The sequence below is a fragment of the Podarcis liolepis genome (genome assembly GCF_965112155.1).
Source record: "Podarcis liolepis genome assembly, chromosome: 17".
Lineage (NCBI taxonomy): Eukaryota > Metazoa > Chordata > Lepidosauria > Squamata > Lacertidae > Podarcis > Podarcis liolepis.
Genome location: NC_139571.1, coordinates 43,398,690 through 43,418,867, shown reverse-complemented (window position 1 = coordinate 43,418,867; position 20,178 = coordinate 43,398,690). Strand labels below are relative to the sequence as shown.

General features: G+C 43.9%; 1 protein-coding gene across 1 annotated transcript; it reads right to left on the bottom strand.

Annotated features, from left to right (window-relative positions):
- Positions 1-770: 770 nt before the first annotated feature.
- HGD (homogentisate 1,2-dioxygenase) lies at positions 771-20,132 on the bottom strand. Its single transcript, XM_083481868.1, has 14 exons — positions 19,887-20,132; positions 17,311-17,382; positions 15,760-15,848; positions 14,526-14,631; positions 13,583-13,642; positions 12,270-12,361; positions 10,726-10,760; positions 10,330-10,409; positions 8,766-8,865; positions 6,492-6,616; positions 5,631-5,735; positions 4,602-4,728; positions 2,878-3,059; positions 771-1,210 (listed from the first exon to the last, which is right to left on the bottom strand). The coding sequence occupies exons 1-14, from the start codon at positions 19,908-19,910 to the stop codon at positions 1,070-1,072; spliced, it is 1,338 nt and encodes a 445-aa protein (XP_083337994.1). The 5' UTR covers positions 19,911-20,132; the 3' UTR covers positions 771-1,069.
- Positions 20,133-20,178: the final 46 nt, after the last annotated feature.

Genomic DNA, 20,178 nt, shown 5'->3' with positions numbered 1-20,178 from the left:
AGCGCACTTCCAGGGGGTCAAGTCAAACCACTGCATTAGCAGCACTGAAGTGTCCTCTCCTGGGCTCAAGACTGAGCAGCGTATCTGGGGGTCCTGGGCTGCCCAGATGACAAGACCCCCCCTCCCTTGGCCTCCCTGATGTGGTCCAAAGGAAAGCAGAGCAATATGTTTGGCACCAGCTTGGCTGCCGGAGTTGCCAGAAGGAGGTGCACCAAGACACCATCCAACCATCTTAAGGACTCCAGATTTGTGTAGGGCTCACTCCTTAGCCTTTTCTTCTCCTGAAGAAATGCCTCCCTAGCTTTATGAGCCTCATCTGCCCCTCACTTCCATCTACAGTGTGTGCAGAAACTGCCAAAAGTTGGATCCACTATTGGTCTTGCCTGCTCAGTCCGCCACAGCCTCTTTTTGCACACAGGGGAAGTCCCTAACTCACCGAGGGTTTGAGACCCATCGGCTACCCTCACCTGGTTTAGCTGGCCAGTCAAAGCCATTTTCTGGAGTGTGGCCATTGTCATCTGCTGAAACCTAAGAGCCACAGGTGAGAGCTGAGTGCAGCGTGGGGACCAAAGGTGGACAAACTACCCCACAAGGAGCATGATGTGTCCCCCACCAGAGGTTCCACCCGCTATAACACCCCATAATTTTTTATTTAATAAATAATAAAGTAGTAATGGTACAATGGCAGTTTAGCTTGTGCAATGTGTTGAATATGATAGCTCATGAGAAGGACTTGGGTGTCACTGTATGTCAGAAATCATAAAGGCAAATTGCTAAAATTCCTTTATTTTAAACTAAGAGAGAGACTCAAAAACTCTTTCTGGTGCCAGAGAGACCAAATACAAAATCATTTTGTTACACTGGGTATTATATGATGGGAGGTTTTGGGGCTTTTACATTTTAAGCAAATGTAAAGGTGCACTTGGCAAATCAAAATTTGTGGTAGTTCTTTGGTTTTACGCTTGCAGGTCATTCGTCTTGTCAGCTGTCCATGAGTTTCTGCATGTAATATGGACCAAGACACTCTTAACAGCTACACAGTTGCCTTCAGCTAAGCAGGAGAGAAAAATCAGAGTGACTGCACATCGGGATTCTTCGGATTGAAATGGCTCTTCAGGGTTTCCCAGCACTTGTAGTAGTTTTTATCTAGGGAATTTTTCAGCCCCCATTTGGTGACAGCCAAGCTAAAAGAAGACTCAAACATGAAGGCCTGCAGGAAAAGTCATATAAAATGTTGAGAAAGGGAAAGTATCTAGCCACAACCTATTAATTAAATGCAAACAGAAGTTGCTTTAACAAGAGTTGTTGCACAGTGTGTTGCGCACATGATTTGAGAGAGAATCCGTTATACACACGAGACCTTAAATTGTATCTAGAAGTATTGACAAGTCTAGCCTTTGACTACTCATGTTTACAAGTTCTCATAAGGTTGCCCAGATATAGAGATGAATATTCAGAACTGGGTTGACTCAGCCATTAGAAGTCTACTGAGAAGCTGAATTTTGATTATCAGTAGAAATAAGCAGACTTTCATATACAGTGGTACCTTGGGTTACAGACTCCGCTAACCCAGAAGTAGTACCTCGGGTTAAGAACTTTGCTTCAGGATGAGAACAGAAATCACGTGGTGGCGGCACGGCAGCAGCGGGAGGCTCCATTAGCTAAAGTGGTGCTTCAGGTTAAGAACGGTTTCAGGTTAAGAACGGACCTCCAGAACGAATTAAGTTCGTGACCAGAGGTACCACTGTAGTTGTTTCATCTCATGATGCTGAATTTTAAGACTATTACCTAATTCAATTTGCGTGGTGTATTTGCATGAGCATGTCACATAGAACTTGGTAACAGGCACACAATTCTGCATATACTTTGCTAGACTTGACAAATCTGAATTCTTACAAAGCCCGAACTATTTACAAAAGGCAGCATGCCTTGGCAAGACCTCATACAGAGGCCCAAGTTCATAAAACACCACGGATTATTCCCGTGCAAGTTAGTAAATGCATAATGCCCACAAGTGATTGCTGCTCTGCATAATCAACACCACGTGGCTGTTGTGAAGAGAGCTTTGTTCACTACCTTGGGGTCCTCGGATGAGCCGTGGAATATAAAGGAAATAAAAAATGCAATACACTGGTACCTCGGGTTAAGAACTTAATTCGTTCTGGAGGTCCGTTCTTAACCTGAAACTGTTCTTAACCTAAAGCACCACTTTAGCTAATGGGGCCTCCCGCTGCACCACTGCCACGCAATTTCTGTTCTCATCCTGAAGCAAAGTTCTTAACCCGAGGTGCTATTTCTGGGTTAGCAGAGTCTGTAACCTGAAGCGTCTGTAACCCGAGGTACCACTGTATGTCTATAGTCTTAACATCTAACACATTCAAATTCCTTTGTAGTCTCAGGCTGCTTTGAAACCTCTTTTTGCACCTCAGGTTTAAAAGGAAGAAGATGCCCCCCTTTTTCCATGTTGACTTGGGACACCCATTCATCTTTGAAGCACCCGTGGGCTTCCTTAAGGCATGATTTTCATAGAATCAGCATTGTACAGTTGGAAGGGACCTCAAGAGTCCTTAGCTCCTGCAGTGCAAGAATCCCACCCACTGTCGTCCCTGGTTGGGCTCTTGGTTGCCTTCCTTTGGCAGCCCACAAGCCACTTGACTAATACAGTTCATTCTCTGGCTAGCTAGACATCTTACTTCTCTCTCCCAATCTTTTGACTGGTCAGAAGTTCTTCCCCCTTGTGGATCATTTCCTGTGTAAAATAGGAATGACTCTTGCTGCCCAAATGGGCGACTCTTCCATTTGCCTCTCCGCCTTGAGAGCAAGCTGGAAGAAAACCCCGTATTGCAGCTGCTAGGCTTCAATGTTTTAGGCTCTTACCATGGTTCCTTCTGCAATTCTCTCGGGCACCAGCTTGCTTGTGCTTGCCTTCTCAAAACAAGCGCCATCTGGCCCATGGGGCGTCATCATACTGTGAAGAGTGGCACCTCCAGCAACAAATCCTTCTTCCTTTGCCTCATAAGTCCCTTTGATCAGGCCCATAAACTCACTCATGCAGTTCCCTGTGGAAATTAAAAAGGGGGAAAGTCACAGCTGGTCTGCAATTTGGCCACCATGGGAGTTGGTCAACTACGTTGTAGAGGCTCAAGTCTTTCGTAGAATTGGAGATATCTGAACCACGTTACAGAGGTGACGGTCCTTACCCCTTCATTATTAAATTAAGCTTTTCTAATTCTTTAGAAAAAGAATTATAGAGATCTCAATTTCAACCACACAGGAAACTGTTTTAACTGCTATAAAAAAGGTGTCTCTGGATCTTAAATTGAGGCTCATACAACAAAAAAATAATATTCAGAATATACTGGACCCCATTATGTTTGTTTAAAAAAGGGCTAACTGTTGGAGATGCAATGGGGATAATACTTCTCTAAAACATTTGTTTTTTCATTGTCCTGTATTGAAAGATTTTTGGCAGAAGATAACTGAAACCATCAAGAGAACCGTACGGAACAACCTTACATTTACAGAGCAAAATATCCTCCTGAATTATATACCCAGCACATGGAACAAAAGGACAATATGAATGGACTCTCTGTGCCCTTACCAAGCAAAAAAGACTGATACTGATGAACTGGAAAAATAAAAATGCGGCTCCCTTCTACGATTGGATTAAAGACTTATACAAACTCGCAACATATGAACAGCTTGCATATAAACGCAGACTTGCCATGGACAAATTTAATGATATTTGGAATCCATTCTTACAAATACTATAATAGGTTATGATCTGGTGAAGTACAAAAACAACCTTGTAAAAAACATTTAAATTAAGCTTTTACAGCTGTTTTAAAGAATGAATAAGCAGCAGGCCACTTTATTGTACTTCCCTTTATGGTGGTTTAGAGGAGACTGTCTTTTATCCAGTCACCACTTATCCCCCTTTCCAGGTTCTGTTGAAGAGACAGTTAGGCTAGCAACTAAACTCTACTAAAGGAGGTCTTCTATCTGTTTTGCAGAACCGAAGCCTTTGTGGATGTATCTGTCAGGGACCATGCTGAGGAGGACTACACTGAGGAGGAATGGTGCCTCCCCCTGCTCCTGTTCAGGATCCTGAATCTTCCCAGGAACAGGAGGACAGTATAGATTCGGAACAGCGGTTTGCAGAAGGGCATAGTTCAGAAGGCAGAAGCTGGGAAATACTGGATGGGGAACAGCTAGGAGGAGAAGCACTGGGAGAGAGAAAGTTAACAGACTCTCTGTCGCTAGAAAGCGTCCAGCTGCTTAACCCAAGGTCAAGGAGAGCAGGTAAGGTGGCAGCACAGAAAGCACAATGGTTGTGAGATCAGGTTGCAAGACGCAGGAGTGACAGGGGGGACCAGGGAGGAAGTGCGTAGAACCCTTAATTGGGAGGACCTCAATTCCTAGGAATGACTTCTTTGTTCTCTCGCTGTGATCATTAAAATTTCTAACTGGTAAGAGACTCCTTTCGCTTTGTTCTGCTTATCTACTTGCCAAAAGGGGCAGGAGAGGAAGCTGATTCCCTAGAGCCTGACAGGATCTACTGTAACAGTTTCACAGCATAGCAGAGTAAGTGACAGACATACTGTGGTAATAAGGTGGACGGAAAGTCTTGGTGGCCACTGCCCAGCGGGGTGGGAATATAACAAAGTCAGCAACCGCCACTCCAGGACGAGTTGACTTTGCCGTCAGAACAGTGAAAATAGAAGGATCCTGCAAACAGAAAGAAGATTGACAGGTTATTTAAACAGGGCCAAGTGCTAACCTGATACATCAGATATATTGTATGAGACAGGCAAGGCATATCTCCTAGAGTACATCTCATTGATTCTGTGATGGCCTGGGACTTGGGCTCAGACTGAGAGACTCAGTCTGCACCAGATCCTTTGCCTCAGGCACCACCTGAACCAAGTCTGGGGCCTGATCCTGAAGAGTCCCAGTCTGCACAGGTTCCCCTGCAACAAGCACCAGCTGGGCCGAGTCAGGGGCCTGAGCCTGCCCTGGTTCCAGATGTGGGGATGACCTCGTTGCCTCCAGCTGGGCCATCACTTACAGCTGCTCCACTACCGGTTGGGTCAGGGGAGGCTGAGGTGGCCTCTGGGTCTAGTAACCCACCGACGTCTCCTGAGCTGCAGAGACTGAGGTCTGAGAGAAGGAGAGACCTGAGTACTCGCAGGAGGAGTGCTCGCCTTCAGGCGAAACACGGAGGTGAGTCACCGGGGGATCAGGACTGGCCGCGACCCCGACAAAGATAAAAGGCTGTCGGACCCTGGCCCAGGTTGCGGGAGCAACATTGCTGTGCACCAGATCCTGCCTGAGATCCTGTACCTGTCCTTGCCTGGTTTCCTGCCTTGTGTCCTGCCTTGGCCCTGTTGGACTGTCTCCTAGCGGAGCCTTCGGATTCTGGACCGGACCTGGACCGCGTTTCTTGGGTTCCCCCAGGCCCAGCACAGATTCCAGCATGAATTATATATTCCCAAATGTACTTATATTATTATTGCTACAGGACTACTCTCTCCCTTGATTCCAATCTTGCCTTGGACGGTGCTGGCTTTGGAAAGAATTACCAAACAATAGAATGTTTCCTAACTTACCCAGGACGTCCAGAAACCTACCGCATGGTCGAAAGCCACAGAGTTAATGACCATGAAATTGCTGAGATTGTATTTGTATGGGGTGTAGTTCCCATGCCAGGCCACAACATTGAATGGAGAACAGCTCTATAAGATTAAGCAGAATGCAAGCACCTTTACTTGTGCAAAGTGTCTGGTATTTATGGAGATTAGAGAATGTAACTGGTACAGTCTAAACACATCCCTGCCCCTTAAATGTATATTTTATCTTTCTGTTACAAAATTTTACACGCAGAAATTGTAAAACATGACATGACTGGGGGGGAAATGGGTCACTAGGGGGGTAAAATACGAAACATATTATTTTAAAGTAAATAATAATGTGGTGATTACAGTAAACCAGTTCAATAATCTCCATTATCTGCTCACTTGCAAACAGACAACCTCTGCCTGCTACTACGCATCGCTTCTCCTTTGTATTTGGGACGGGATCTTACCTGCATCCCTGATTCCTGCAATTTCTGACTGATCATCTTTGTCATGGGGGTGGGAACCTGATCATGGATTACATGGTGGGCTCCTCACCCGCCAACAACCCACTCCAAACTGAAGCCCAGTGGAAGTTCCCTTGTTGGTTTCCCTTACTGCCTGAAGAGCCTGCCTTCAGTTTTCCCGTTCCACTCACCTCGCCAAAACTCCAAAACATTGCAAATCTCCTTAACCAGATTCCTTTGCTCGCCTTTGAACTTTTTAGCTTTGCTTCGGTGGATATGCACAGAACATGCACGGTTTAATCACAACAGGAGAAAGTCAGTGTGACGGACTGCATTTAACACCTCAACCCTTAGACTGATATCAAATGAAATGCTTTGTTTTCTAAACGGAAAACTGTCATGTCCTAACCTGCTGTGCTGTAAAGAGTTTCCCCTGGTACTTGTTGACAACCGTGTAGCCCTCAGCTACTTGGCGATCTTCATACCAGGCAATGGGCACAAGGAAATCTCGTGGGTTTGCCAAGCCATTGGCACCTGGGAAAGAAGGGCGCAATCAGGTCTTTGTAACAAATTGTAGAACCGGGAACTGGAAATACACACACACACACACACACACACTATAGAAAGGTAAAGGACCCCTGACGACTCTGGGGTCACAATGCTCATCTCGCTTTACAGGCCATGGGAGCTGACGTTTGTCCACAGACAGTTTTTCCGGGTCATGTGGCCAGCAGGACTAAGCCACTTCTGGTGAACCAGAGCAGCGCACGGAAACGCCATTTATCTTCCTGCCAGAGCGGTACCTATTTATCTACTTGCACTTTGACGTGCTTTCGAACTGCTAGGTTGGCAGGAGCAGGGACCGAGCAATGGGAGCTCACCCTGTGGCGGGGATTCAAACCGTCGACCTTCCGCTTGGCAAGCCCAAGAGGCTCAGTGGTTTAGACCACAGCACCACCCACGTCCCATATATACAGTGTATGTATGTATGTATGTATGTATGTGTATATGTGTGTGTGTGTGTGTGTGTGTGTGTGTGTAGTTTTCAGATTAAAGTTTTACAATCACATATCCAACATACAGCATAAAAACAAGATTCCAAAGAATCTCCTGGACTTCCCTCCTCCCCTTTGTGGGTCCTACTGTTAATCATTTCCTCCTGTACCTTTTATGATAATCCAAATCTTTTATATCTCCATTGTGTTCAAAATTCACTATTAAACTACAAGTGTTATTCCATCCTCCTAACAGTTTTAGCTGTTTATGACGGTTTTAAAGATAAATTCTAAATTTCCCCCATTCCTTATTAAAATTTTAGTCTTCCTGATTTCTGATTCTTCCAGTCATTTTTGGCATTTCGGCATAATCCATCAACTTAATCTGCTACTCTTCTTTCCATCTCTGGGCCAATACACCCACGCAGCACGGGGAATATCAGTCTATTCTTGGACAGCCTCAAAAAGAGCTTCTCTGTACTTGAGATGAAAACATTTTATGCTGTATTGTATATTTAGATGTTACTGTAGAAAGGTTTTTTACCAATGATTCTTGTGGAAAGTAGGGATTTCTAAGTAACACTTCCGTACCCTTGCTTCAAAATTTGCATGTCCTTGAATGGCTGGGAAGTATCTGGGAAATGTGAGCCAAGTCACATGATTCATATTCCTAAACCCTGCAGCAAACCTATTGGTAGCTCATAACGTTACCAGGTTAAGTTGGTAGGATCTGGTAATATAAATTGGCCTCGAAGACCCTTGAGGTCCCTTCAATTCTATGATTCTATAATAATTGTAACTTCAAGAGGCTGGAATTCTAAACGGCTGCTTGGAGTAAGTATCGCTCTGCTGAACCATACCAGGGTGGGGGTCCACAGAATCTTAGCGTTTGGTTTGTAACAGCAGCCACCAAGTACTTCTTGGTCTTCATAAACTTTGAGGTGGCTCATCCATACTTTCTTTCGTCCCACTGCTTTCCTCCAGGGAAAACTGACTTTCTCTGGATGGACATTTGCTTCGATTGAGCACTAAAGAGTGGCTTTTTCCTGGGAAAGTGTGGGTCAAGTGGAAAACTGCTCAGACCCAGATTTCTAGCACAGGACAAGCGGAAGTGTAGACAAACCCTCTCTCTTGTTGCTTGTCTCCTGCATCTAGTGTTCAGAGATATACCATTTCTGAATATTCCACCAAACCACCATGCTGGCGATAAATGAATTTAAAGGCATGGGTTTTAGTCTAAAACCCTTTTCAAAGCCATCGAAGCTAATGCACATCACCACATCTGGTGCTACTGAATTATGCATTGGGTAAAGAAACATCTTGTTTTGCTTGTCCTGGAATCTTCTGCCAACCAACTTCACTGAGTAACATGGCAAATTGTAGGCTTTTGTGCAAGCCTGAAATGTGGGGTGGGAATTCAGCAGCACTGCTGCCTGTGTAAACCAGCTTTCAATTATAGTACATTAATATTTCACTATAATAAAAGATGGAGGAAGTATAATCTGAAACATCAGTGTAGCTCTGAAATCCTTTTTCAACTTCTGGGGCCCACATTTTATTTTGTTGTTAGTAATGCGAAGAAGAAATACGGGGGGGGGATTATTTGCTCTCTGTTTTGTGATGTTGTAATGATTCTAATAGAAAGCATTATATTGTTATTGAAAGCAATAAGAATAGTCAATAGTTACCAATAGGTCCCAAGTCTGGCAGCTCAAAATGTCCCCCATATATCTCCAGGATATAGCCTCGAGTTTCTCCAAATACTTCTACACTGAAACGCATCCCTTGCTGGGAGACAAAGAACAAAGAAAACTATTAGGAAGCTCACCTCAGGATTATTGCTTCAGGCCATTAACTAATTGACCACACCAATGACTAAGGATGTGTCAATAGGACTTGGCCAACATTTGGATCACGTTGTGTAGAAGCACAATGCAGCTTGCCTGACCGAGACTGATCCAATAGCTAAATCACAGACATGGCACAGAAAATGTAGCTTTCTGCCCTAGGATGCCAGAATGCTTAAAAAAAAAAATAGCACCGAGTTGCATCTTTTTGTTTCCAGTTACTGCATTATTCCAAAAAGAGCCAAATATAAGAATTTACAGAGGCAATCTGCAGAGGTGAGTCACTATAGTTTTCTTTAATGCATCATAATTTTTGGCAGAACAACTTTTAAAGAGAATGTGCTGATGTCAGAGCCAAAATAAGAGACAAGGATAACAACATTTTCAATATTAATTGAATGAAATTTAATATCTAGCAATGTCCAGGCTTCCTTCCTTCATAGAAACATGCCACAATTTCCCAGGGAAGATGTATGCAATTCAACCTGAATGTGGAACCTATTTCAGATGTGGAAGCACACTGCAGTGCTCATCTGGCCAGTGCCAGATTTACGTATAAGCTAAACAAGCTCTAGCTTAGGGCCTCACTCTCATGGAGGCCCCCAAAAAAATTTAAAGGGGAAAAAACTGGATGTACATTTCCAAAATATAAGATAAAAATCAAATAGAATAAAACCTACATACAGCAACAGTGTTTTGTGTTGTGTCGGCTCCTATGATGTAAGTAATGGGCCCGCCCGCTAGCCTGCTCCCTAAAATATCACTGGTCTGCTCATTTCTATATATAGGGTGCCTACATTCTGTATGGACTGGTTGCAGGGCAACATGTAGCAGGCAGCTGCAGACTGCAGTGCAGAGCAGTTGAACGTAGGTCAAGCTGTTGTACCTGTTATCTAATATTAAAGAGTGCTTGTAGACTGATGATCAGGCAGCATGGACTAAGGGTATGAGCCTTATGCCTACTGATTGATTTCATGTAGTACATAATTTATTTATTTTGATCCCATTATGGTTTTGGATACCTGTTAAGTCCATAAATTACCATATAGCATCTATATTGACAAAGGACAGCTGGACATATAAAGGGCCCCATTACCTTCAGGAGCTTAGGGCTTCATCAAACCTAAATCCGGCCTATGCATGTACCTCTCCAGGGCCTGAAGTCACATGCAGAAAAGGGCAGCTATTTCCAAAAACGAAGACTAGGCGCCCATTGTACTGCATGAGGCCAGCATCAATGGAGCAGCTGCACAGCTGTGGTGGTGACTCGTATGCAGGAAAAGCAAAATACAAGGAGACCTTGTGTAATAGGATCCTACAGGAGTCTTGCAGCACTAACACTTTTGCCTAGAAGATCAAGGGCAACATACAAGGGTGTTTGCGTGTTGTGCTGTCCAGGGCTTACCTGAATAACACAGATCTCATTGGGCTCCACCATAAGCTTGCCAAACTCTGTAGTGATGAGCAATTTGCCTTGCTGTGGGACTGGAGGAAGGAAGCACAAACATATATGCTGTGGGTCTGGAACACATTCCTATTCCCAGGCAACACTCCAGATGTACAGTGCTATTGTTATGTACCTGATCCTGCCCTAGGAAAGCCACTTGGAGTAGATGGTTCTCTAATACTACAGAGAGCTATCATTCCATTGTTATCTACTTACTCTCTGCAATCTTGCCCTTTGCTCCAAAACCCTCCCAGTCCCCTCTGTGTCAATATGGCAGCTTTAAATAAAACAGAGAGAGAGAAAAAGAGTTGAGAAGAACAAATCAGAATGGTAAAGGTCAGAGGGACAACTCACCAATCAGGAAGTCTCCATCGGAATTATAAAAGCATCTATAGAGGAAAAAGTAATTGCAGAGTGTTCAAAATTCAAGGTATCCACAATAGAATCTTTATTTTAAACTCTTTAAACTGATTTCAGCAAAACTTCTTTTCAAGTGAGTCTGCTAAGAAAATTCCACAATGCTGTGTGCCCAGGTGTGGAAATAAATGTTCCTGGACTCTGGGATGTTTTTCAATGTCATTGTTTTCAGCTCACACACTGAGTGCACTTTCACAACAGCCAGCGCCGAGAGGGTTAGGTTAGAATCCTAGTTTTCTATGTTCAGGGAACATGAGAGGTATTCCGGGTGTGAGGAATCGTGTGAGGCCCCGCTCTGAAGCAGCACAACTGGGTACAATGTATACCATTATACATTGATGGGCATGGCCATTCAAAAGACGTGTGTGCACCAAGTCATGTGATCAGTTATGTGGGGCGGGGCTTACCTGCCCCTCCCATATTTTATTCAAGTCCCCGCCCCCTGCCCCGCTTGGAGGGCAGAACACTGGCTACCCTTGTACTTCAAGACATAGTGCTCTGGTGCCGCAAGCAGCATTCAAAATATTTACAATGCATGGAATAGGAGAAAGGGGAAAGAAAGAGGGATAATCAAGGACTCCAAATATTCAAATAAATCTTTATAGCCTGCCCTTCACGACAAAAGCGATTCCATGGTGAGGTACAAGAAAAGCGAAAATGGCAATGCTTATTAAGAGAGGGACCAATAAAAACAGCATTAGCAGCAGAAATAGCAATGGCAAAAATGTATAAATCTAAATCAAATAAGTGTTGGAAATGTAAAGAGAAAGAAGGTTTTTTTAATCATATGTGGTAGTAAGGTTAAAGCTTACTGGGAAATGATATACAATGAAATGAAAAGGATGTTTAAAATAACCTCTGTAAAAAAACAAAGCCAGAAGCTTTTCTTTGGGAAATTATAGGGACAAAACTACCTAAACTGTATAGAAACTTATTCATGTGTGCTACTACAGTGGCAAGAATGTAACTCACCCCAAAATGGAAAGAAGCAGAAGTCCCAGCAAAGGAAGAATGGATACAAAAACTTACGGAAAATGCAGAAATGCCGAAACTTACCAGAAGAATAAGAAATCAAGATAACAAACTTTTTATAAAAGAATGGAAATGGTTTATTGACTATTTACAGATAAATTGTAAACAGATAAAAACATCGGCAGGATTATTGCAATAACCTGCAGTTTCATAAGAGTATATATTTAAAGAAGATTAATAAATGAGCAAATTAGGTTAATTAGGATAAGCAGAAGATATTAAAAATAAAGTTAAGGAACCGCAGAAAGAGGGGGAAGGAAGTCAAGTTTTGAAATGTCAACATGATTGTAATATTTATTAGTATAAAATTAGTGAAATGTTTAAAAGAAACAGCAATGACAATACCATAACCCACCCAATCAATTGCAGCACAAATTGTAGCAAACAATATTTAGTATTAGCCAGAACTGTCAAGGAAAACCTTCATTGCTCACGCATTGCTCACAGACCTGTTAATCATGGAGCTGTTACAGGTAAAGATGTGAATCGCAAGCCCTTCTCGAGACCTGGGCTCACCAGCGCCACACACGGTGTGCAATCCCTACGGAAAACATGCGCTTAACATTAGCATAAATGACAGGCGCCTTTGGTCAGTCTAACCCCATCCCCAAATTCTCTCCGCCTTAGATAAACACTTGGCTATTGCTTTCAGTTTAAACAACTTTGAAATCCTCTCTTGATTGTGGGAATGCTGTGGATAGTAGGAGAGGATATATTGATTCAATATTATCCTTCCTCCCTCACGCCAGTGGGTCAAGTAGCAGAGCACATTTCCCTTATACAGCAGGAAGCTAGTTTGCAAATTCGTTTGAATCTCTTTAGTTAAGCAATCCAGTCTGCCATGCCCAGATTGGATTATTCCTGGTAAATCCCCTTTTGATGCCTCTCTAAAGAATAAAAGACACAACAGTCTTGCTTCAAAAGTAACAAGAAGTTTACTTACATTCAGTTCACAGTTTGATCCCTGAAGGCAGGTTTTGGCTTGTAGTTACAGTTACAGAGAAAGGTCTGGATTCATCCCATAGGGGGACTTATCCCATTAATCCAAGAGAATCAAAAGGAGTCAAAAGAGTAAAAGAGCAAAAGAGGAGGATGGCTGCGTAACTGGACCTTGTATGGGGTCTCCCGAGGTCACACCCACATGCAGGGGGAGGATGCTCCAGACCAGGTGTAACAGGAAGTCCTCCTGGCTGGAGGAACATCCCCCTGTCTGTGCCCACTCTAGGAAAACAAGGAATGCTGTATTTGACTGCTCCAATGGATCACATCCCACAATGATGACAATTAAAAGTGGTCACTCAGTGAAGAGTTAGAGGGATACAGAGAAGAGTTTGAATTTTTTGAGGGAGGTAGGGAAAGTCCATGTCAGTTTCAGAATTTCTCAGGACTGGGATGGGGGCTGGAGGGTAGCATTATCCCAAGAACTCATACAGTTTCCCACAATTACATGTGAATTAAGTGGCCGTGGGGCTGATGTAGCCTCTAGCCCCTCGGGTTGTTTTTCTTTTTACATTGGCCTGTCCAGTTATTTCAGATAGATGGATAGAAAATGTGTGTGTATATTTCATTTACAGAGAAAAATTGCAGTATTTTTCCATGTGATCTTAATACCCACAAGCAGATCGTCTGAGTACTCTTTTGTTAACAAGGCGTGGTTTGCAGCAGATCATTCTACCTCAGTTTCCTCAGCTACAAAATGTACAGCACTATTCCTTGTTATAGTTTGTATTTTTTTAAACTTACATTTTAGTCTTTAACTTACGGTTACAAAGTCCAGCTTCCTCTGAGTGGCCTTTGGGATCTCAAAAGGTTTCCATCGCAGCTAGAATGAAAGAGAGAAATAAAAATTATTCTAAGAATGTATTATGACATCTTTAAAAGAACAAATGCTTTTTTGAATGTAAAGGTAAAGGTAAAGGGACCCTGACCATTAGGTCCAGTCGTGACCAACTCTGGGGTTGCGGCGCTCATCTCGCTTTATTGGCCGAGGGAGCCTGCGTACAGTTTCCGGGTCATGTGGCCAGCAGGACTAAGCCGCTTCTGGGGAACCAGAGCAGCGCATGGAAACACCATTTACTTCCCGCCAGAGCAGAACCTATTTATCTACTTGCACTTTTTGGTGTGCTTTCGAACTGCTAGGTTGGCAGGAGCAGGGACTGAGTAACAGGAGCTCACCCCATCGCGGGGATTCGAACCACCGACCTTCTGATCGGCAAGTCCTAGGCTCCGTGGTTTAACCCACAGTGCCACCTGCGTCCCTTTTTTGAATGTAGGGGTCCCTATTTTTGCCCCACCCTTTTTTCTCAATAGCACTCTTGTCCCACTAGACTAACTGCCTCAAGTTTGACCTTGGCTCTTATGATGTCAGTCCCTTCCATGGGCACCTAGCCGAGCCCAACATTTGAGAGTTCAAATTGGGGGAAATAAGTACAGTAAATGGACAAAAGTACAGAGATTCACACAATGTTTAGGGTTATGCGTACCCCTGCATCCCCCCCCATAAAAATAGCACTGGTTACGATTATTGTCTGTATAGAAGTGATCAAGCTGAGGAGGGATTTTAAATTCTCTTCCGGGAAACAAAGTTTGAGTTCATGTGTCTCTGGCATATCAAGTGCTGTCTCTGTGAAACATTGGCCTTCCTGGGAAAGGAGCCAGGGGTTTCGACTTGTCATGTTCTCATTATTCCTTGCACCTGGGATTACCTGGTTGGGTTCAGGCTCTGCTTCATCCCAGCTGTGTGTCAGGTAGCCCTGATGCACAGGCTGAAAGGGCTTGTGGCAAACCGAAGGCAGGATTCTGTACAGCCAGCTAGAGAGGAAAGGAAATGCAGAGAAGTCATGGAAATTTGGCTGACGAAATGCCTCTGCGACACGCACTGCTCCAGTGCAGAATTTGACATTGTGCTTTGGACTGCGGAAGAACTGAGCAGACTCTGCTCCCCTGAGTGAGATAGATTTTCTGGGCTGCAGTTGCTGTGTGCGTTGAGAGGAGGCAGTCGCCTTCCGCAGAGATCACCACCAGGCATTTCCAGGACACTATTGCACTGTGGTGAATGAGCATCAAAGAAGGAGTCTCTCTGGGGGGCAGGATACATTGAATCTGCATCATCAATGTGGCCATAGCTGTGTGACTGTAAGCAGATTCCTTCCAGGGCATTCCACTCCTGCTTTCTTGCAGACGTGGACCTCTCTTTCAGGACTGATTAAGGGAGCAAGAGTTCTTGAAAGCTGTCCCGTAAGCCTCTATACCCTAATCCCTTAGATGAAGGAGCACTCGGCAGTTGCTCAAAGGCACTCTCCACAATTACAAGCTTGCATGTTCCAAGACTAAGTAAGCCTTTCTATTGGAATCAGATCCCAGAGCAAAACACGGGGAGCCTCTGTGTTGAAGCCAAGGACAAGGTGTCCTATTGACACGTTCCTCAAGGGCTTCTGCACATGAAATTGGGAAGATCCATAGTTGAGAAGATCCATTTGGGGGATCCAAATTTTGGCCTCACTCATACCGAGTCAAACCTCGGTTGTCGAACGTAATCCATTCCGGAAGCCCATTCAGTTTCCGAAATGTTCAGCAACCAAGCCGGGGCTTCCGATTGGTTGCAGGAGCTTCCTGCACTCAAGCGGAAGCAGCACCGGACGTTCGGCTTCCGAAAAACATTTAAAAACCGAAGCATTTACTTCCAGGTTTTCGGCATTTGGGAGCTGAAACGTTCCAAAACAGAGGTTTTTGGGATCCAAGGTTTGACTGTACTACCAAATATTACCAAAGTCTACCCCTAGTCTATCACTACCAATACTAAACAGCACCTGTGTCTTTGGAATAAAGTTGCAGTGACTTGTAAGACACCAGGCTGGTGCCAAGAACATTTCACTATCTCCCCCTCGCTATAGACACACACACGCGTACGTTAACTGATTTCCCCAAATCCATGCATACCTTCTCCTGTTCGTGGATCGTGGGCAGGTGAAGGCTGACCCAGAAAGCTGCTCAGCGTACAGACCATATGGGCAGATCTGAGGGCTATTCTAAACCAAAACAGATAAGAAGAGTTAAGTTGAGCTTGAATGCTTTTTTCGGAACTGTCAAATCAGAAAACCATGATCCTGCTGGGTTGGGGTGACAAAGTTTAACTAAATCTGTTGACTGGCTCCTTGGGTCAAGTTTGGAACTCCAGACATTCCCATCTCCTAGCACTCCCTGAGCACCAAAGCCTGGCTCAATACAGAACACACAAGAAATACGGTTTCCAATCCAGAAGTCTACAATCAGGATAAAGAAAAGGAGTAGAAAATGAATTATACTTCATATCCAGAGTGCCCCAGAATAATCGAAATATACAGTGGTACCTTGGTTTTTGAACGCAATCTGTTCCATAAGACGGTTCGACTTCCGAAACATTCGAAAACCAAAACTCAATAGCCGACAGCTAGGCTTTAGGGTCTTCCACTCAGTGGAAGTTGCGCTTCCTGTTAGACTTCTGAGGTGCGTTCGAAACCGAAGCAATTACTTCGGAGTTTCGGCGTTCAAAAACCAAAATGTTTGACTTCCGAGACATTTGAAAACCAAGGTACCACTGTAATTTGAAATGGGTTTTTCCACTAGCCACGATATTTTCTGAGAGCATGCGTTGTACTATATATTATCCTCTGTAAATATGTTTTTTTGTTTTTTGTCTACCTAGGGCTTGACGAAACAGACCACCACCAGAGGTGCATAAAAATTGCCTAGCAGATTATGGAGGGTCTGCCATATATGTGTGGCACAGTGCTGCCACTGTCGTGACAAGACCCAGCACAGGAGAAGCTTCCAGTCCTTCTCACGCCACGGCACAAAGGTGTGAGATTCTTTTTTGCCCTTCCTCTTCACCTCAACATCACTCACTCCTGGAGCTTCAAATCCTTGGGTTATGTAAAATGTAGTAATTTCTAATATGACTATTGCAGCAAAGCAGTTTTTTTTTGGGGGGGGGGCTGATTCAGCTCCTTGCCAAGGGTGCAAGGGATCCCAGGTGCACCTCTGGTTTTCGTACGTGGAGAGGGAATGTGGCTTGGGAAAACTAATTATATGTCATGTACCAGATGTGTATTATAATTATAGACTCATAGAGTTGGAACTTGGAAGGGACCCCAGGGGTCATCTATTCCAACCCCCTGCAAGGCAGGAATCTCAACTAAAGCATCCATGACAGATGGCCATCTAACCTCTGCTTAGAAACCTCCAATGGAAACCCCAATACCTAAAAAAAAAGTCATGGGAGGGATGGATATGGATTGGAAAAACTGTCTCAAACTACAGCTTCTCTGCTTTAAACACACTCCCAGCCACTTTTTCTCTGAGGGCGCAAAAATATCTATTTACAAAGTAAATGGGTGGGTTGGGCCTCTAAGTAGCACCGGAAATTGTCACAGACGGCTGGGTCACCCCAGAGGCTGGCCGTGGCTCCCGCTGTGAACAGCATGCTTCTCACATTTCAGATGTCACACATACCTGTCCTTCGGGCAAGGCTCCAGGGCAGCGTGGATCTTCAGAGCAAAACTCATTACCAAATCCTGACATGTACTGCAAAACAAAAAGTTGTTTCACACAATGAAACCAGCGTCTATAAATAGATATGCTACTTCCTCCCCCAGCACAGACCCCCCCCCAAGCGTCTCTGTTTTCCAGGGAGAGTCCCTGATTTAGAGAAGCCGTCCTGGTTTCTGATATGATCACAGAATGCCCTGCTTTTCCTTAGGACGTCCCTATTTTCACTGGAGAAATGTTGGGGTGTGTGGAGTTATCCGATACCCAAGCCGTCTGAAGGCAATCCTGTATAGGGAATTTTTAAAAAGAAATGTTTAATGTTTAATTATGTTGGAAGCTGCCCAGAGTGTTTGGGGCAACCCAGTAAGGTGTATGGGGTATAAATAGTAAAATTGTCATTATGGAATGGGACAAGCTCTGTTTTGAATTTTCATACAAATAAGGAGCTGGGAATTAGCAACCCATTTCTGCATTTGTCCAAAAGAAAAAATGTCATGCTTTCTAGTTTTTATTTTGCTTACTCATGTAATATTCGTACAGTGCTTAATGCAAATATATTTAAAAATTCATCTGGCAACATTTTATCTTTGTTTTGGCATTTTTCAAACAAAACTGGGAGATGAAAGTCCACCAGAGCATAAAAAATTAAACGATGTTCATTTATTTGAATGAGCTGAATACAAAGTTGAGTGCTCTCCTTGGAAGCTCAGTCCTGGCCTACAAACCGTGACCTTTCACTGAAGAGATTAGACAGCAGGCATGGACATAGACTTTTGAAGTTGGGTTTCATGAAGTGGAATATGATTAAGGTTGCTTCTCAAACACTCTGCATAATGCATTTTCTGAAGGCCACCCTGGTGACGGCTGTCTTTGAAGAACTCCTGTTATTCTTTTACAAAATGTGGGAGGCATTCCGGGTGGGCCTACACATACAATGCAGGCTGGAAAGTTGAGAAAAACAAAAGGCTTTAGATAAATAAACCGTGCGTGTGTCCATCTCTGGATGGAAAAGAGACACACATCTGACCAGTGCTAGAACCACCCACACTAGAAGCTCCATATGAATTCTACCTGTATGTGGCGTCAAACTCCCCAAAAATCCACCCCTTTGGTGAAAAGGAAAGTATTTCATCTGCAAAGGCTGTTTGTGATGTACCCTCCCTGTCTCTCAGTCCAACAAATGCACACATCTTCTCTGGAATAGGTAAAAGGTAAAGGTCAAGGACCCTTGGATGGTTAAGTCCAGTCAAAGGCGACTATGGGGTTGCGGCACTCATTTCACTTTCAGGCCGCGGGAACTGGAGTTTGCCCACAGACAGCTTTCCGGGTCATGTGGCCAGCATGACCAGCTTCTGGCTCAACGGGACACCATGACGGAAACCAGAGTGCATGGAAACGCCGTTTACCTTCCCACTGAAGCGGTACCTATTTATCTACTTCCACTGGCATGCTTTCAAGTGGCTAGGTTGGCAGAAGCTGGGAAAGAGCAACGGGAGCACAGTCCATCGCAGGGATTCGAACCGCTGACCTTGCCATCAGCAAGCCCAAGAGGCTCAGTGGTTTAGACCACAGCACCACCTGCATCCCCTTCTCTGGAATATTTGCATACCCTCCAAGTGTTCTGATTTTCCAGGGACAGTCTTGGAATTATGATAGGATTGCTATATTGTTGAGCTTCTTCAAGGAAGATTTCACAGTGTTACAATTTTTCCTGGCAAGCCTTAAACTACAGTGTCCAGAATTCTTTGAGGGGGAATATATGCTTTGAATGTGTTTTAAAGATGTACTGTATCCTAGTCAGGCGGCAAAGCAGGCAGCAGATTTCTGCTAGAGCTATTTTCATGGTGCAATTAAAAAATTAAAAATCTTCCAGCACAGCTGGAAAGTTCTTGTTCAGTCTAGAGACTTTAGAGTTAACTGAGAGTTATGCAAAAGCAAGACGGTATCAGTACGATTGGCTGAAAGAGGAACACCCCCCAAATACCAAGAGGACGTGTGCTGGGGGGAAGGGATGTCAAATATTCAGTTGGTAAAGAAAAGACAGTCTGGCTTGTGAAACTGATGGGAGTTGGGATCTGCAGTTAAAAGAAAAACCCACTTGCAACCCAAATTTTGACAGCCAAAATCAAAATATGGGGAGAAAATGATTTAGTTAAATAGAATGATTGATGTTTAAAACTTTTCAGATCAGCAAAAATGGAAGGGACATTTGAAAACTTGAAATTAAACGAACAGGTTAATAAAATAGTTGGCTCCTCTCTCCAAGCCAAACAGTAGAACGATCTGGCGGCACCAGACTTCCCCTGCACACATCTGGATTTAAAAGCACATGACAACATCTGGTTTCCATTCTGCACGCTGAAAACGTTTGCAGCCAGGATTCCAAATAAGATTTAAAGGGATTCCCACACCAGCTTGAAACAAAAGTATTCTATAGATCTCCTAAGAAATAATAGTTGTTAGAGGGAAATTGGAAGACAAGGAAATGTTTTAGCTCTTCCAGAGAGAGCTCCGGGCTCTCAGTTCTACGGCTGTCTTACCTTCAGCTCTGCAAATTTGTCCATGCTTGTTGTGTTACGGAGAAGTCACAAAAGCCAAGCCAGGTGTTTTGTCCAGCTGATAAGCCAGTGAGTTCCAGTGATGGAATATTCTTTATTTTCTCGCGGCAGCAGCTGAGGACAGTCTTGATCGTGCGATGGCGAGAGATCGAGCCTCCAAGTGAGACAGTCCAAGAGAAGTTTTGAACTAGTTACTCAACCAAGCCTGAGTTTAATAAGAAACAGACTTCTCTGCTAGAGCAAAGGGAGGAATTGATCTTTGCAGATCAACAAA